This window comes from Arvicola amphibius, chromosome 10, assembly GCF_903992535.2.
Source record: "Arvicola amphibius chromosome 10, mArvAmp1.2, whole genome shotgun sequence".
Taxonomy (NCBI): Eukaryota; Metazoa; Chordata; class Mammalia; order Rodentia; family Cricetidae; genus Arvicola; species Arvicola amphibius.
The window spans coordinates 39,945,089-39,963,277 of record NC_052056.1 but is presented as its reverse complement, the minus strand read 5'-3'; the positions used below and the strand labels follow the sequence as shown (position 1 = coordinate 39,963,277).

The 18,189-nt window shown below is 47.0% G+C and overlaps 1 protein-coding gene across 1 annotated transcript in view; it reads right to left on the bottom strand.

The window, feature by feature from the left end:
• Positions 1-11,111, bottom strand: part of Cd80 (CD80 molecule) — a 28,456-nt gene extending 17,345 nt beyond the window's left edge. Inside the window, exons 1-2 of the mRNA XM_038345865.1 lie at positions 11,017-11,111; positions 10,091-10,394 (exon numbers count right to left, since the gene is read on the bottom strand). Coding sequence (XP_038201793.1) covers positions 10,091-10,193 — 103 coding nt within the window. The 5' untranslated portion in view covers positions 10,194-10,394; positions 11,017-11,111. The remainder of the gene's footprint in view (positions 1-10,090; positions 10,395-11,016) is intronic.
• Between the last annotated feature and the right edge of the window lie 7,078 nt (positions 11,112-18,189).

Genomic DNA, 18,189 nt, shown 5'->3' with positions numbered 1-18,189 from the left:
CCACAGGGCTCTTCCTCTTGGAGAAGGAGGCTTGGGAGGGCCCAGTGGGTAAAGGCAACTGTTAATAAACCTGACATCCTGGGTTTGATCCTCGGGGCCTACGTGTTGGAAGGAGAGAACTAACTCCTGCAAGTTGCCCTTTGATCTCTAACACTTGCCATGGTGTGCATACAAAGAAATAAACAATAAGCAAACAAGCAATAAAAATAAAGAGTCCTAGGGATCTGTAATCCCAACACTTGGGAGGCAGAAGTAGGAAGAACCAAGAGTCTAAGGTTATCCTTGGCTACACAGAGAGTTTGAGGCCAGCCTAGACTGCAAAAGACCTTGTTTCTAATGAACAAAACTAAAAAATCAACAAAATAAAAAATGAAAGAGTCCCTTTCTTTCCGGGCTTTGAGTCACCTCATGGTTCCAGACTAGAATGACTCACCGCACCCCAGGACATGGACACGGCTTACACTTGTGGCCTTTGCCTGTCCTCTTAGTCATCTGATGGCCTCTCCACCCTGTCCTCTTGGCTGTCTGTCCACTGTGCATCCCATTATCCTCTAGCATGGATTTGCTAAGTGGGTTCCATTTTAAAGCTTGGTCCCTGGTGCTGGACAGATGGCTCAGTGGTTAAGAGCCCTGGTTCTTCTTCCAGAAAGACCTCTCTCCAATTCTCAGCTCCTACAAGATGACCCATAATCACCTGTAACTCCAGTTCTAGGGGGTCTTGCATCTTCTTCTGGTCTCTCTGGGTACCAGGTACACACACGGTATACAACACATGCATGTGTACAAAATCCCATACACATAAACCAAAGCCAAAACCAAAAAATAAAAAATCAGACATGTTTCCTCATCGGTATATCCCTCTCGCAAAAAACCAACACTTCAGTATCTAAACCCCAACTCATTAGCTCCTAGCAAGTGTCAATACCACAAAATTCATCAGATGAGACCTCAGGGTTATGGCTCAGGGGCAGTGTCCCCCTAAAGCCCAAATTCTCAGGCCTCGACCTGTGCTGCCATCGGCATTTACCTTGCCTTGTGCCCCCAGAGTCACAAAGGTGCCCTTGGGGAAAGCCCATATGTGCAGCCTCATTCCCAGCCCCCCCCCCCGTGTCTTGGAAAACAGGATGGGAGCAACAACACCCTCCTAGCTCACCAGCCATTATGTGAGCCAGCTGAGCTCGCAGGCGCCCCTTTAGGCCGCTTTGCCGAACGTCACCGGTTCCTACTCTAGAGTCATAACCGACACGAATGAAAATGATAAGCTAAAGACCAAGCTATGACCTGGACACATGTGGGGATACAGAAAAGCTAAAGACGTGTCATAGAGACCAGGCTACATGCTCCCATGGACTTCGACTCTAGTCTCAGCTCTGCTACTTGTCGAGTTAGCTGTCTTCTCATCTGTAAAAGGGGTCCGACACCTTCATGTTCCAGAGCACCGCAAAAGTAAATTCAATTAAACTATAGAAGCAGGGAGACGCTGGGACAGCAAGTCTTCTGTAGGAGGGTCTGCATTCCCTCTGCCTGCCCCAAATCTCTGGTTACTTCAATCTCACTCAGGGATCTTAGCAGCTGTACAGGACTCTGGTCTTGCTTGAACCTGATGGACACCACAACACAAAACAGATAATTTATTGGGGCCCTAGATAATGGGGTATCTCCTCCCCAGACCTGCTGGCTCTCATCCTATAGAACGCAATACATCCAGAAGCTTTTAACACCACATGACACAAACAAGAGAGAAATCATAACCAAAAGCAAAACTGTCTAGTCTCAGTGGCAGTTCCTGAGGAGTTTTTGTGCACTCACACGCAGAGAGGCATGGATGTGTCTCTAAAAGCCATGGCACCTCATCAATGGGCTACTCTCCATTCCTGTCTGAGCCCCCACCCCTCACACCCCCAGTCTGAGGAAGAACCAGACTGAAAAGAGGAATCAAAACTTTCCCGTGCGGCCTGGAAATTCCCACAGGAACCAGGTTCGCACTCTCATGCTGAGCAATGAGAAAAAATGGAAGAAACGTCTTGGAAGAATTTTGTCTGTGTCGGTGACTCTGGGAGGGACCCAGGTTCCTGAAACCTCACTGGATCTCTGAGTTTGTTGCCACTTGGCTTTTCAACACCCCAGACAAAGCAAGAGATACGATTCAAACAGGACACTGTACCTAACTCTCCTCACCATGCCTAGGATGTGAGAGAAGCCAGCATCTTCCTGAGGAGGTCCACATGGTCCAAAGCCCACGTCACTCTGAAAAGCCTTCCTCTGTCTCTTTCAGAGTCCCCTCTAACATCACCGTCTAGCCGCTCCTTAGGCTCTGACCCCGATATGTTTGTCTTCAATCTTTTTGTTATGTTTTGGTTTTGCTTTTTGAGATGAGGCATATCCCTACATGTCCTTTGTCTGGCTTTATCTCGCCAGAATACTGTGATTATACATATAAGCCACTACAGGTTGTTTTGGCTTCAGTCTTGCTCCAGCTAATGCAGGTTACACGTGGGACAGATGATACCTGTGTACCTGAACGACATGCAAGTCCATCTGTGAAGTTTTGCCTGTTTGTTCTTTTTCATTGCCGCATCTGCAGTGTTGAGAAGGGGGCCTACCTACCCAGCTGAGAAGGGAACGAAGTGGGCCCCTGCTGAATGCATTGCTAAGTATTAAGAGCTTAGCTGACCACAAGTTAGGACTATAACCTTGGAGAGCTGTGTAAACCTCCTTGGGCCTCAGGTTCACTTCTGCAGGTTGGATGTGCTCTCTCCACCCCGTACATAATGACCACAGCGATCCTAGGACGCAAGCAAAGATTCTTAACCGTGGCGCTGTATGATTTTTTTTTTTTCGAGACAGGGTTTCCCTGTAGTTTTTAGAGCCTGTCCTGGAGCTAGCTCTTGTAGACCAGGCTGGCCTCGAACTCAGAGATCCGCCTGCCTCTGCCTCCCGAGTGCTGAGATTAAAGGCATGCGCCACCACCGCCCGGCCGCGCTGTATGATTTTTAAACACAGAATCTTACATCTTATTGTATTTATTATTCACGTGTGTGAATGAGTGGATGGATACATGCCATGGCGTGGATGTCAGAGGACAAATGTCAGGACTCGGTTCTCCTCCTTTGCTGTTGATTATGGGGATTGAACCGGGTCGTTAGGCCTGCAGTGTTTACCTGCAGATCCGTCCCGTCAGTGCTAATACAGGTTTTTGCAGGGCTCTTCTAACAATGTACCACATCCTGCTTGCTTGAGTCACACCCAGAATGGAACTGCAGAAGCTGTCTGACCTGTGGTTTGAATGGAAGGCCCACAGCGGGCTTGGGGTGCTCACGGGGCCCCTTCTAGGCCTCAGCAGTTGGATGGAGCTGAGGCTGTACGAGAAAATGGACAGGAAGAGGAGACAACTCTGTTTCCTGCTGCACTGACTGCTTTTGTGTGTCAGCTTGACACAAGCTAGAGACGTCAGAGGAAGGAGCCTCAGCTGAGAAAATGCCTCCTTGAGATCAGCCACAAGGTATTTTTCTCATTTAGTGGGGGAGGGCCAGCTCGTCCTGTGTTCTATAAGAAGGGCTAAGCGAGCCATGGGAAGCAAGCCAGTAAGCAGCACCCCTCCAAGGCCGCTGCATCAGCTCCCACCTCCAGGATCCTGCCCTGTTTGAGTCCCTGTCCCGAGTTCCTGAACAGCAGTGCTGAGAGTGTAAGCCAAACAAACCTTTCCCTTCCCTAATCGTTGTTTGGTCATGGTGTTTCGTCGCAGCAACAGAAACCCTAAGTCAACTTCTAACGAATGTGCGTGCACTGCTCCTCTGGGTGGTAAACTGGAGACACTCAGCAGCTAGGCCCGGGCAACCCTGGCCTTTCCTGACAGCCTTGCCATCTGCCTGCCTTACTGACTTCAACTCCCAGCCACTAGCACCCTGGAGAGGGAGCTATACCAACCAGTAGACGCAAAGACCTCTGGTTTTAGAGCAAGAACTCGTCCTTTCGGAACTCAGTCTACAGCAGTGCATCAGTAGCCGTGAAGACAATGATGCTCCAACACATCCTACAACATCGATGAACCCTGAAAAGAAGCCAGACACGCGACACCACAGGGAATATGCTTCCACTCTAAGAAACGCGCAGAAAAGGCATGGCGCACGAGAGGGAAGTAGAGTCATGGTAGCTAGGAGACGAGGCCAGGCGACACGGAAGAGTGGCCGCTGGAGGGGTCTGGTTACGAGGTGTTGAAAATGCCCGGAAACTACAGAGCAGTTAGAGATTCATCACAGTGTGAGAGATGAAAACCCAGCAAACACTCGCTTTAAAGTGGTCAGTTTTAAAGCTTTTCAGATAATCTAAGTTTTTAATCTCTTTATTTTTGGTATTATGATCGGCTTGCAGTTTAGGGGCTACACAGTTCTTTCTTTTTAAGAGTGCCATCAACCAGCCATGGTGGCTCAGGCCTTTGATCCCACCACCACCTGGGAGGCAGAGGCAGGACAACCTGGTCTACATACTGGGTTCCAGGCTAGCTGGAGCTACATAGTGAGAACTTGTCTCAAAAGAAAAAAAAAGCTGCCAAACCTAAACCAAATGGGTGCTTTCAATGTGCCCACTTTTATGCTTTTCAGAAAAGGGTGTTTTGGATGAAAGTAAGAAAATAATAAAATAAGTAATTATTTTATTAAAATTTATTTAAATCATTTTATTAAAATAAAAGTTGATAAGATAGCTCCATGGGTTAAGGCACTTGATGATAACTAACCCTGATAACCTGAGTTCTACCCCTGGGCCCACATTATAGAGAGAACTAAATCTTGCAAGTTTTCTTTTGGTCCTCACAGGAGAGCTGTGAACACACACACGCACACGCACACACGCATGCATGCACGCCCACATTCACACTCCTCCACACAGGTCTGATGTATCCTTCTAGAGTCTAACTACAGGAACAAATAGGGAGGCTCCTTGGTAGCCAAGCCCTTAGGCAAGGGTCTTAGTGCTAAATTACCAGGTCTCCTAACAGAAAGGAAACAAGCTAGGTACAGCATCTTAAAATTCATAAGCCGGGCGGCAGTGGCTTTAATTCTAGACTTTAATTCCAGCACTCGGGAGACAGAGGCAGGTGAATCTCTGTGAGTTCAAGGCCAGCCTGTTCTACACGAGCTAGTTCCAGGACAGGCAGCAAAACTATACAGAAAAACCCTGTCTCAAAAAGCCAAAAAAAAAAGTCCACCAGGTGAGGAGGTTAGCTCAGTAGTAGTGCACTTGCCAAATGCTTGGTTTGATCCTCAGCACTGAAAGCAAAATAAATAAATAAAATAACTCAAGAGATGTGATATACATTACATAAATGTGCTAGTTAAATAAGCATTTTCCAAGACCAGAAAAAAACACATTAAATTTGAAAAGAATGAAAGAGGGGAGAAACATAAATATTACTTATCATCCTAATACATGGAGATGTTTATTTCAATATTCAGATCTACAGTCATACCACACCAATCGTGCCCCGTCTAGTCTGATCTAAGAAGGGTTGGGCCTGGTTAGTATATGTTAGGAGACAGTTGATGCTTGGACACAGTCTTTTCTGTGGAAGCGATACTATGCTGCACGTCTAAACTTTTGTTAAGTGATTTCCACAGGTCTGATGGTAAGCCTGTGCAGCGTTCCAGCAGGACAAGGATTTGAGTCTTGCCCCTGACTTTCCTTCCCGTTTAGATACAGCCCTTACAGTCTGTAGAAATCAGGTCTTTATTTTTTTCTTCTAAATTCAAAACTCTTGGATGCTGAGATTTGAACTACACTTACCAGGGTAACAATGGCAGAGGTCATAACTCATGAGATGTGTTGGCCAGTTGTGTTCGGATAGCAGGGTGTGGATGGGGATTACTCTTTGTGACACTTGCTTTCTCTCTACCTCAGAGCTCCTAATGCATCCAATCCAGCTTAAGGCAACTTCCGCAGAAAGCTTTCCCCAGCCCTCAGAGCTGAGCCATCCGGAAAGGATCCCAGCCCCGAAGGAAAGGCAGCCTACTTGTACTTAGGCTTCCCTGACGGTTGCCTCCGAGTCACCAGTTTCTGGAATACAGTCCTGCGTTTCTGCCTCAAGAGACCATGCCTGAAACCTGACGGTGGAGAGGGTGTAGCTGGATCCTATCTTGTGAAAGGAAAAGGCCCACTTGTCCTGGAAGCCAATGGCTGGAGAGTAGATGGGGAGAGGGGACCACGTCACCATGGCGTGACTTCCTGACCCAGGGCAGGGTTGAAGGTGTGGCATATCCACAGCCCCCAAACCGCCCTCCCTTACCTGACCAGAGGGACCACGGACCACTCCTATCCTCACCAAAATCTGCCAAGTTCTCACCAGCTTCATATGGCTCGTGTCTCAGCCCATCTCAGTCACCCGACCCCTCTCTCTTCACCGAAACCATCAATCACATCACCGCACACATTTGGCTCCAGAAACAGCCTCCTGTTAGGTTTTGCACAATTACTGTGGCTGCTCTATGAGCCGTTCCTCATGCTTCACCAGCTCAAGATTTTTGTGTGTTGTTCGGTCCTAGGAAATGAATGCAGAACCTCCTATTGCTAGGCAAGCGCTCTAGCCTTGGGCTGTAGCTATCTTTTTTTTTTTAAGATAAAGACTCTTGTAGTTCAGGCTGGTCTCAAACTCACCATGTCCTATAGTGATTCTAAATTTCTCATCTCTCTGCCTATGCCCCCTAAGTGCTGAGATCATGGGCATGTGCCACCATGCCCAGTTTATACCCTACTAGAGTCGAAGCTCAGAGCCTTGTGTATGCTGGGGAAGTACACTACCCACTGGGCTATATTCCAGTCCGTGATTTCTATTTAAAGGCAGGGTCTCACTAAGTTGTCCATGCTAACCTTGAATTCACTCTATAGTCCAAGGAGGCCTTGAATTTTGTTTTTGTTTCTCAAGACAGGGTTTTTCTATGTAACCGCTTTGACGGTCCTGGAACTCTCTTTGTAGACCAGGTTGGCCTCGAACTCACAGAGATCCACCTGCCTCTGCCTCCCAAGTGCTGGGTTTAAAGACGCGCGCTGCCACCACCACCCAGCCTGAGGCTTTGAGTTTTTGATCCTCCTACCTCAACCTCTGGAGTAGCTAGGATTACTGGCACCTGTGTTAACACTTCTGACTTTCCGTGTTTCTTTGAATATCATTTACATGCAGTCTTACTTCTCAAGCAGGGCTGTATAGTCATTCCGCCAGCTTCGGCATCACCAGGATGCTTACTAGAAATGCAGAATCTCAGGCCCTGGCTCAGGCCCACCTAAGCAGAAGCAACCTTTCAAGTAAGATTCGTAAGCCAGGCATGGTAGCTCCCATATGTAATCCTGACTACTCTGGAGGCTGAGGCAGGAGTCTGGGGGCAAGCCTGAGCTACATACTGAATTCCAAGCCAGCCTGGACTACAGAGTGAGACCCTGACTCTAGAAACCAAAACAAAAATACCTTAAAATATTTTTCAGAGCAGTGTTAGGTTCCCAGGAGAACTGGGTGGAGAAACCTGCAGGATTCCCACAGATCGGTCCTGAGTATGCTCTATCATCAGCATCCCATGAGGCAGCGACACACTGGTCACGCTGACATATCACCCTCACCCAAAGTCACGGTGTAGCATTCCCTCTAGGAGGTGGGCATTCTATGGGTTTGAAATGTCTATGATCAATAGATACATCATTATAGGATTATGCAAAACAGTTTCACTTCTCTGAAAAATCCCCTGTGCTAGGGACAGCCTTTTAACCCCCACCCAGGTGATAATGTGCATAATTAATGTATGGCCAGCACAGAGATAGATAGTGCCACCTCCCCCTCTAAACCCTTCCTCGCCCTCCCAGTGCAGTTTGAATAACGTTCAGATTTCCTAAAAGTCCAGGCCCTAGGCTATGCTGCCTTCTGGTCCTGCTCTCTCCACCACCGTCTGTCTGTGGGTCCTCAGCAGGCGGAAATGGAGCCTCGGAACAACGCCCTTCTTTCAAAGTTCTCATCTCTGTGGTCGTCACATATTTAACGCGATGGTTATTAGATTGTTCATTTTCTTCTTCCAGTGACTATAAATTCCACGAAAGAAAGGAGCTCATAATTTGTTCCCGGGACCAATAAACGTGTCTCGTATCCAGAAATTGCCTGGTGTTTGTTGAATTAAGTGTTTAAAAAGAATGAGCTAGACAGTTATGGTGTAGCTCAGCTGGCAAGGTGCTTGCCCGGAATGCCCTCTATCTGACATCTAAACTGGGCAAGGTGCTTGCCCGGAATGCCCTCTATCTGACATCTAAACTGGGCAAGGTGCTTGCCCGGAATGCCCTCTATCTGACATCTAACCTGGGCAGGGTGCTGCATCTGCCATCCTAGCACTTAGGACATGGAGGCAGGAGGATCAAGAGTTCAGAGTCATCCTTCGTTACCTAACAAGGTAAAGGCCAGCCTAGGCTACATGAGACTCTGCCTAAGATGGGGAGAAGGTGTCTGCCAGTTTGCCACCCTGCCCAGAATCCTCTGTCACATCTGCCTCCATCAGCTCTACTCCTCCAGTGACCCTGTCCCCTCTTTTCTCAGAACCCGGGCTTTGGTAGTCCTCCTCTTTTCATATTTCTTGTGGGATTAGTTCCAGGATTTACATATGCAAACGTGTTTGAAGCCACGGAGCGCATGCTCAACTACTTGTGAGGTAAGGTGAACTCTCAGAATAAGATGCTCGTGGACTCAGCCCAGTAGACACCGAATGCAGCTGTAGGGCATGGTGCTTTCCTAATGGCTAAAAATGAATCAGCTATGCTTGGTTTCTGACTCTCTTTCTGGTGCAATTCTCAAGGCTTGGTTTAAATGTTGTCTGCTTTCTCTCTCTTTTAAAGAGTTTTTCCAACCCACCCATCCACTCCCAAGCCCCATTTCTGGGTGTATGGAGTTTCTCCAGAAGACTAGAGTTTGGGAGTGCTTCCCTAATCTCCAGGAAAAGATTGTAACTGTTGGACATGCCGACTATGTACAGAACTTGATGTATGAATGGGCACTTAAGTCATGGTTGTCTGGGTTCTGCAACCAAATCTCACAGCTTGGGATGGAAGACCTAAAACCGCTGTTACTGCGGCAGGTGACCTGCGTACCTCCATCCCCTCTTTTCCCTCTTCTTGTCTCTCACATTCTTAGATATTCTGGGCAGGATTTTAGGTGAATGATTTGACACCAGGGCCTCTGAGAATTTAGTTTCCACAATGTCGTCTGGCACTCTGGCTTCCTCCTCGTTTGTGAGAAACAGTTTATACGCTATTCCTTAGAAAGCAGATCTTTTGTTTCATAACCTTTAAAAAAGGTCATTCAGGACACGGGGGATGCAGTTCCCAAGAAAACCATGATCTGGGCAGAGTCCTCACCCCTTCTGTCAGTGTCTGAAGTCCAGCTTCCTTCAGACCACCGACATAGAAGCAGAATCTCCTTGAGAGCAAAACACTCTTTGAAGAACACATATGAAACCCACAGCCCGTCAGAAACAGCTAAAAAAGCCAATCATTTTGCACTACATCCTAGCAGTCAGAGGTCAGTGTTGACACACTGGAAGAAAGCAAAGCTTGAGAAGAAATATTAAGAGAAAGATTTCACACTAACATTTCTCAACTACCCACCAAACGGAAGAGGTCACCGTTGTTTGGTCTTAGAGGAAGGCCACATTGATTGAGTCATAGCGTAGAAACATACTTTGAAAACCAGAATCCCAGACCAAGGCTGTAGACACATAACAAGATGTGATCAAACATCTATTTATAGATGGAGGAGGCCACAGCCCTAAGCTGCTCTCTGGATTTGTGTGTTGTTAAAACAGTACTGTCCCTACTTTTATGTTAGAGTTGAAGTTCTTGATTTAACTTGGTTTCTAATTTGCTGTGTGAGCCTATATGTCCTATTACTGTCTTTGAACCAGAACTTTCTTAGCTTTAAAGTATTCTGGAAACACACAGAAGGGTCCCTCCAGTTCACAAAGTGAGCAGAAGGAGACGGCTACAAAGTAAGCCGAGGGAGCCAGCACAGAGAACAGCGTCTTCCTCAAAACCCGTCAAGCTTAAGTCAAGTTCCTGGAAGTTCCTTCCTTACCTGAAGACATTCGAGAAAGACCAACCAGCAGCACAAAGAGATGAATGAGCCTGAGAAGTGGACACCTCGGTCGCGGTGTATCCTGTCTCAGTCGGCACCCCATAGCTTCAGATGCTTTGGTTAGATGGTGAAAGCCAGGAAGCCAGAGCCAGAGGGAGCCCGGGCACCTCCTAGGCTCACAAAAATCGGGAAACAGAGCAGTAGAGAAGCCTGGATGGTAGACACCGGGCAGATGCTGAAGACAATTCTATGGCTCCACGGAGATGGGACAGTACTTGAGTCCCCGAAGGCTGTGTTTCACAACCTGAAACAGAAACTAATAAGAGTCGTTGCTTGCAGTGAGCTAAGCTGAAAACTCTCCCGTCTACGATGACTGAGGAGTGAGAGTTCTTAATCTGAGTGGCCTCTAAATCAGGGTGTGGCCATGAGGGGAATTTAAAGGTGGAGGGGACTCTAGGGGAGGTGACTTTTCTGGACATTTCCGAGAATTAGCAGCAGTTGGGTGAAAGGGTTCTCTGCTTGGGGGTGTGGCTAACATCAGAACACAGTGAGACCCCATTTCACAAACAACAACAATGAAAAGCACAGAGACCCTTCAGTATCAGCCAGTCCAAGAAAGCATAAATCCCACCTCCCACCCTCTCCACCCCCCACCCTCACCCTCAGTCACACACAGAAACACAGAAGAACTGGCAAACATGTATTTGTCCATAGTGTTTTATATATTAACAGGATATCAAGAACCTCGGATCTTAAACACAGTAATTCCTACAGGATATCATCCAGTAAAAAAGGAGCAAAGAAAAGACACACGGCAAACACTATGTATTTAGACTATGCCGTATAATGTGAAGACGCTTGTTTATGTTTTTTTTCCAGTAAACGTATCAAAATTGAGAGATGTAAATGAATGACGTCATACTTACAACTGGTCAGATGTGTGGATCTCCTCTTTTGGAGCTATGCCCGAGCCATACCAGATTGTCTCTTGCTAGCCACGCTCTCATCTGTAAGTTTGAAGAGACTTTTCCATTAGCATTTTATTGGTTAGAAAAACTCAAGGTCAGCCTATAGAAATATTGACTAGCATCCAGGAAACGCAAAAGAATTCTGATGGCATTTTCTAAGAGTGTTGAAATGCCACGGCCGTGAGAACAAGAGATCTCAGGAGACTCCTCCGAGGGCAAGTCACAACTGTATGCTTGTTTTAAAAGCAGTGAAGTTGGGGCTGAGGAGGCGGTTTTGTCAGTGGAATGTCTGCCCCGAGTTCCTGGAATGCTGGAAGCCCCGAGTTCGATCCCTAGAGTTGTATGAACAGCGTGCTGACACTGGAGAGATGGAGACAGGAGGATCAGAAGTTCCAGATCATCCTGGGTTATATAGCAAGTTGGAGGCCAGCCTGGGATATAGGAGCTGTTGTCTTAAAAAGAAAAGAAAAAAGGTCAGGTTGGTGTTAAATTGTTCTACTGAGGTTTCCCACAGTTGATAAATCATAAATGTATTTACTTACTTGCTGAAGGAGATGTCTTTTTCTTGTGTCTTAAGAATCAAAAGGTGGGGCCCACTGACAGCCTTCTCCTCTTGCTGTCGTCTTTATGACTAACACAGCAGGGGGGGGGGGGGGGAATTTCCCCTTTCCAACTTCCCTTTACCAAAACCTTGAGGAAGCTCCCTTGCTCTTTGAGAGAGTATGACTTGGGCAAGACGCCCAGCAGGCTGCCCTCACCACGGATGAACTAACCATGGTGAGAGTTTTAGCTGTCTAAGAAGAGGAAGAGCAAGGGGCAGGCACTGGCTCTGCCTGGACAGTGGTGTGGGAGCCATCCTGACTGCTTTCACACTGATCTGGCGTTCTGTTTTCATACTGAGTTACTCTTTTCCTACCCCCCTCGGCCGACTGGCTCAGTCATAGTAGGCATGGGGGGGGGGCGTGTTTTCTGTTTACTAGACCACCCTAACTGCATTTGCATCTTGCGCATCCTCATAGAGTGTGCTCCCTGCAGTCACAGTGGATGGCAGGCTACACTCACCTTAGGACAGCTGGTGTAGCTCAAGGGGCTCAATGAAAACAGCATGGGATGGGACAAAGAAGGCTCCAGACCCACCCCCCACCTGCAACTGTTATCTGCAGCCAGTTTGAACTGCCTGGGACTCTATATGTGGAATGTGGGAGGACCCATGGACAGGCAGACAGCCATGCTGGACAGGGAATCTCTTTGCACATGTAGATCCAGGCAGATCCTTGACTGAGCCTAAAGTTTTCACAGTTGACTTCTGACTGACCTAGGCCTCCCCTGTTGCTTTGACATGGAATACCCTTGGAAGTTCTGTACTCAAGCAAACAGAACCTTAATTGTGGGGAAGTAGCTGTCTGTGGGAGTACCCTTGGCCCAAGAAGCTGAGAACAGCTAGGTAGCTGCTTCCCCCTTTTCTCCCAGGTGGAAGTTCTTAAAGACCTTCACAGGGCTCCCAGAAAGTCCTGTGGGAGGGAGTAACTGTTAGGAATAATCTTAAGAGGGGCCTCGCTGCCAACGCAAACAATTCCAATCAGACCAGATTAGACAGAATAAAAGATGTCCATGTTTAATAAATGCATCACTCCTGGGTGGCCGGGACCATGGTGAGGGGGAGAGAGAGTGGGGGGACACCATGCAAAACCCAAAGAGCGCATTGTTAGAAAAAAATCTTAAAATGGGCCTCTCCGCTGGCTCAAAGAACTCCAGTTAAACCAGATTAGACCAAATAAAATGCCCATGTTTAATAAACGGCTCACTCCCTGATGGCTGGGAGCATGGCAGGGGAAGATAGAGGGAGAGTACATGCAAACCCAAAACTCACCTGTTGCCCTAAATACCCTGTGGGAGTGGTCCTGACCCTCCCCAGGGAGGGGTCAGTGCTTAGCAGGCTGGGAGTTGGAGTCCAAACACTTGACAGGCTGGGAATTGGAGTCTGAGCACTTGGCAGGCTGGGGTGACACTTCCAACTCAATATTACATTCCAGCCTCTTTGGCTATAGGGGTGTTAGAGGACTGGGATCTCACTTTTGACCAAACACACATGTTCCTAAATAGCCTGTGGGAGTGGTCCTGACCTTCCCTGGGGAGGGGTCAGCATTTGGCAGACTTTCCTGGAGGTGGAGTCCAGACCAAGGCAACTCCCAGGGGAGGGGACTTGAAATGCAGCTTCCTGCTCCATTGGTGCCCCAAGGATGAATGCCAGGGGCTGGGGTGATGCTTTCAATCCATAGTAACCACTGTCTTTAACAGCCATCAATTTGGTAAGGCTTTTTGTATTGGATCTCACCTCTCTTGTTTACTCTCTATCCATTCAAGTTTCTTAACTTTCACCCAGGTCTTGGTCTCTAACATTGCTGTGCAGAGAACCCAGAATAAGACAACAGGAGTCAGAGTGTGGTAGAGGTGCATGGTGTTCCTTCTAAAGCTAAGGAAATTTATGGGAGGGGGAAGGGAAATGATAGCAGCTACGGTGCATGAGTGTAGCTACATGAAGAAAATGGTATAGAAATGTTAAGATCTGTAAGGCTTATAACTCCAGATTACAGCAGCTATGAAAAAATAGAAACACATGGGTAGCCTCCATTTTGACCTCTCTGCTATTTTGGGGTAAGAGTACCCACATGTGCTAGTATTCTCTGACTTATTAAAATATTCCTTTTAACCTTCTTACATTAACTGTCACTGGTAAACTGTAACTAATTGGATAAGTTTAGTTTATATGCCCAGTTTAAAATAACAGATAATGGTACCCAATTCTCAAGTGCCTTTACAGATCTGAGGGCATGGCATTTAACAAAAGAGCTTCTAACACAGGCATGCAGCTTCTGCAGCACCCTTTAGCTCCTCCAAGAAGACAGAAGACCTTCCGCTTCCAGGCTTGCCTTTGGGTTTGGCAAAGCCACCCACACAGCAAAAAGTGGACTTCCATCTCTTTAGCTTCCTGGAGACCTTCTGGGAAATCAATCTTCTCATCCTGCCAAGACAGGTAGACTAAATCTTCCCCAACAGGAAAAATCTTTGGGTCTCTTGTACTCAGCGGCTAACAGCAAGCACTGCTTCTAAGACTGGTGTTCTCTAAGGACTAGGAGAGGATTTGGGATTGCCTGGGTAGCTAAAAAGCTGTCTCATTTCTGCTCATTTATGCCTCCCAGATCTGTCTAATGGTGTTTGATGACTTAAGGAACTAGTAGCTCATTACTTCATTTGTTAAATCTCCTACAAAAATACAGACAGGAATGTCTCTTTCACAGCCGTCATAGTCCAGGATTAACAGATTTCAGGTGCATCTTAAAAATCCAGAGTTCCCAGCTTGTTTTAATTGTCTGTCTAATGGCATTTGGCAGATACACATAGTTTCCTGGAAAAAGTTCTACTGTGTTTTCAAAAGTCTGGTAAAGGCTAACAGACTGCAGCGCCTGTTTTAACCCCACCCAGTTTCAAGCATATTTTACAGGTCATTCCTACTGTCTGGGCTAAGACAAAGCACTCTCCAGACAATGCCAAACACCTGCACCAGATCCTGGGACTTTACCATTGGATCAACTCTCCTGGATCAAGGACACCTACCAGCTAAAATCTGGTTTTATCTGCTATTGTGTTCCAATTATACACCCGAGCCCCATCTGTACAGCCAGGACACTTCTCTGCCTCATTCTTTGTGGCAATTAATGACTTCCCATGGCTAGCCCCATTCATAGGACCAAAAAAAAAAAAAACCAATATTTTTTCTCCTAGCCACCTGTCTGCTCATCTCCCTTAAAAAGCAGCTGCCTGAAGACTTCAGGACGACAGTAAACCAGATGCCGCTCCAGCCACACCTCTCCCTGAGCAAGAGCTCATCAACTCCCAGCTACCCCACCCACGTCGTCCCATGCCTGCAGGAAGTAGCCAGACTTGAGCCACCACCCCTATATTTAAGGACTCTGGGATGTTTGATTAAAAATGAGACTCCAGACCTCTAACACCCCTATATCCAAGGAGTCTGAGATGATTGATTGAAAGCATCACCCCAGCCCCTGGCATTCATCCTTGAAGAACCAATGGAACAAAAAACTCCATTTCAAGTCCCCTCTCCTGGGAGTGGCCTTGGTCCACCTCAGGACCACTCCCACAGGCTATTTAGGCTGCAACAGAACACGTGGTCTTTGGGTTTTGCATGCCCCCCCCCCCCCCGTGTCTCTCTCTCTCTCTCCCTCACCATGTTCCCTGGTGAAGCATTTATTAAACGTGGGCATCTTTGATTTGGTCTAATTTGGTCTGATAGGAATTATTTGCGTTGGCCGAGAAGCTTGTCTTAAGATTATTCCTAACGCAGTTAAGAGCATTGCCTGCTCTTCCAAACGTCCTGAGTTCAATTCCCAGGAACCACATGGTGGCTCAAAACCATCTGTAATGAGGTCTGGTACCGTCTTCTGGACCGCAGACAAAGACACAGACAGAATATTGTGTACATAATAAATAAATATTTAAAAAAATTAAAAAAGACTATTCCTAACAAGAAATGTCTAAAATACTGACTTAATGTTACTAGGAAGCAAAGTTTTTCTGACCAAAAGAAAAAAAAATCACAAATTAAGTTTTGCTGTTTCTACTTTACTTTTCAGTGTTGCCGAAGGCACTGTGGTCTGTTGAAGTAGACCGATGGAGGAATATGACAGGGCCCTGGGATCTGTGGGCCTCCCTAGGCTAGGAAGCAAAGGAGAGCATACAAAAGGAAGAGGTGGGAACGGAGGTTTGTCCTGTCATCACTGCCCTTGTGCAGTCAGGCCACCTCCCAAGCATCATTCCTGCTGGTGTCCTGTTATGTCCTGTTGGCCAGAAGATTCATCAGAAGGACAAAGGCAGGGTCTTCCAACCCAGGAGTCGTAGCCCTGTGGGCATCCTTTTCAAGGAGTGCGACCCTGGTAATCTTAAGAAAATCGACTTCCAGATTTTTACTTCTATGTGTATATTCTTTCTAAAAATTTACCTACCGTGAGAGGATTTGGGCCTTGCTCCTATTTAAAAAGAAAGACATCTCACCCGATCTGAATTTTATTGGTCTGGAAATATTCTGGAGGCTTCTTGCAGGGACCTCTTGCTGGTCCTGGAAACTGAGTGCCCCGGGCTGCAGGATTCCAGGCACCAAGAGTTACATTTGGCTGTGACACCCCATCCTCTGCCGGACAGAACACAGAGGGGAATGCCACTTTGGACTTTCTGATCTCATATTCTCTAAGAAGGGGAGAAAGGAGACAGGAATCAGACAGGAGAAGCCAAGGGTCTTGGTGCTTTGGGGACAGGGCAGTGTGGTCATGGGGACTGTGATTTGAGATGGCTGGAGAGTGCAGAGTAGGTTAAAGACTTAGTAGGGTATTGCAGCTCAAGCTTCCTAAAATGAAGCAAGTGTCCACTCTCCCCCTCCCTCCCATTACCCTTTCCTTTCCTTCTCCCTTCTTGTGGACTTTTCCTGAAAAGTAAACCAGCCTTTTCTTTTGTGTTCACAGCATAATATCAACATAATGTTATAAATATGATCTTGAACAAAAGGTCATGGTTTCCAAATTTTGCTGAAAAGGGAAACTTAATTCTGTTCATAAAAACTAAAGAGAAATTTCATGACTTAAATGAAAAGTGGAATTTCCCCTGCACTATGTCTTTCTAGGGAGGGCAAGATTTAAGATTTATGTACATAATTATTTACTTTTAATAGCTTTGTTGAGATACAGTAAAACATAGCAAAAGGCAGCCAGACAGGGTGGCACGTGCTCTTAATCCCAGATCTTGGGAGGCAAAGGCAGGCAGATGGGAGCTTGAGACCAACATGGTCTGCAGGGCAAATTCTGGGACAGCCAGAGCTAAACAGAGAAACTCGGTCTTGAAAAACAAAACAAAACAACAACAGCAAAAACCCAAACAAGAACAAGAACAACACAACAAAGTAAAAAGCTACAAATATTTAAAATATTCAGTTGGATACTCATATAAGCCATCACCGATAGAAATAGTGAACACCTGTGTATTCCCCCTAGCATTTCCATGGCTTCTGAAATTGCCCCTCCCAACGCCTGCCTCTCTGTCTTCTTCCTCTGTTGAGTTGTTTGCACATTTAGAGCTGTATATCAGTGTAATTACACAGAATATTCTGTCTGCTGTCCTAGCACAACAGTTTCAGCATAGCTAGTGAGGACCCATGGAGCCAGTTTCTACTGTATGGGAAGGGCTTTGCTCACTGGAAGGTTCTGCCGGAGAGTGGGGTTCATACAGCTGCAGACTTCAGAGGGCATCTCACCTGAGCCTCTGGGATATTTCTGTTGGGGCTTGGTTGAGTGCCTCCTCAGATGGCCCGTGACTTTTTTAAAGGTGCCACGCCCTAAGCTTCAGGAGTTTCCTTGAAAGAGCAGTTTCAGGATGGAGTATGACCCAGGCATGAGGGACTGACATCTCCAAGGGTGGAGAAGCAGACTGGAAAGACAACTAAATGTCTCCTGCTAGAATTTCTTTATTGCACGTGTCCAGGAGTCATATAGCAATGAGAGCAAACTAACTGTGGCTAGTCCAGGCAGGTCAGTGAAGGCAGTTGGGCACAGTGGGTGTGGAAGAAAAATCACTCCAACAAAGCACCCATTGTTCCTGTTTGTATTTGTTTTTGTTTTCCCCTGAAGGCTGCATTTTCATCTACAGAGAGCCCAGGGGCCAGTGAAGTCCCTTAGCGTGTGACTGGCTGGAACAGAGAAGGCCTTGCAAGTTCGGGAAATGAGGCTGGGCTTGGGGCGTCAGGCATGCTGGAAAGCCAGCAAAAGCAAGAAGGCAGCAGTAGAGGCCACTTTCTGGAACTCACCAGCAAAGATTTAAAAATGTCCTGGCAGGTCTCTCCCAAAGGCTGGGAAGCCCTGGCTTGGGGGAACCAGCCACTGCACCCAGGGAGGCAGTCGGGGGCAGCAGCAAGGGCTTCCCCAGCAGCAAGCAGTTTTTCTGTTCTGCTTGGGAGGATAAGCTTTCCCTAACAGTCAGATGCCAGGTCCTCAAGTGTGGTCACCACCAAGCCTCCCTGCCTGTTTACTCTCTGGAATTACTGCCCACTTCTTAAAATTATGGTGCATA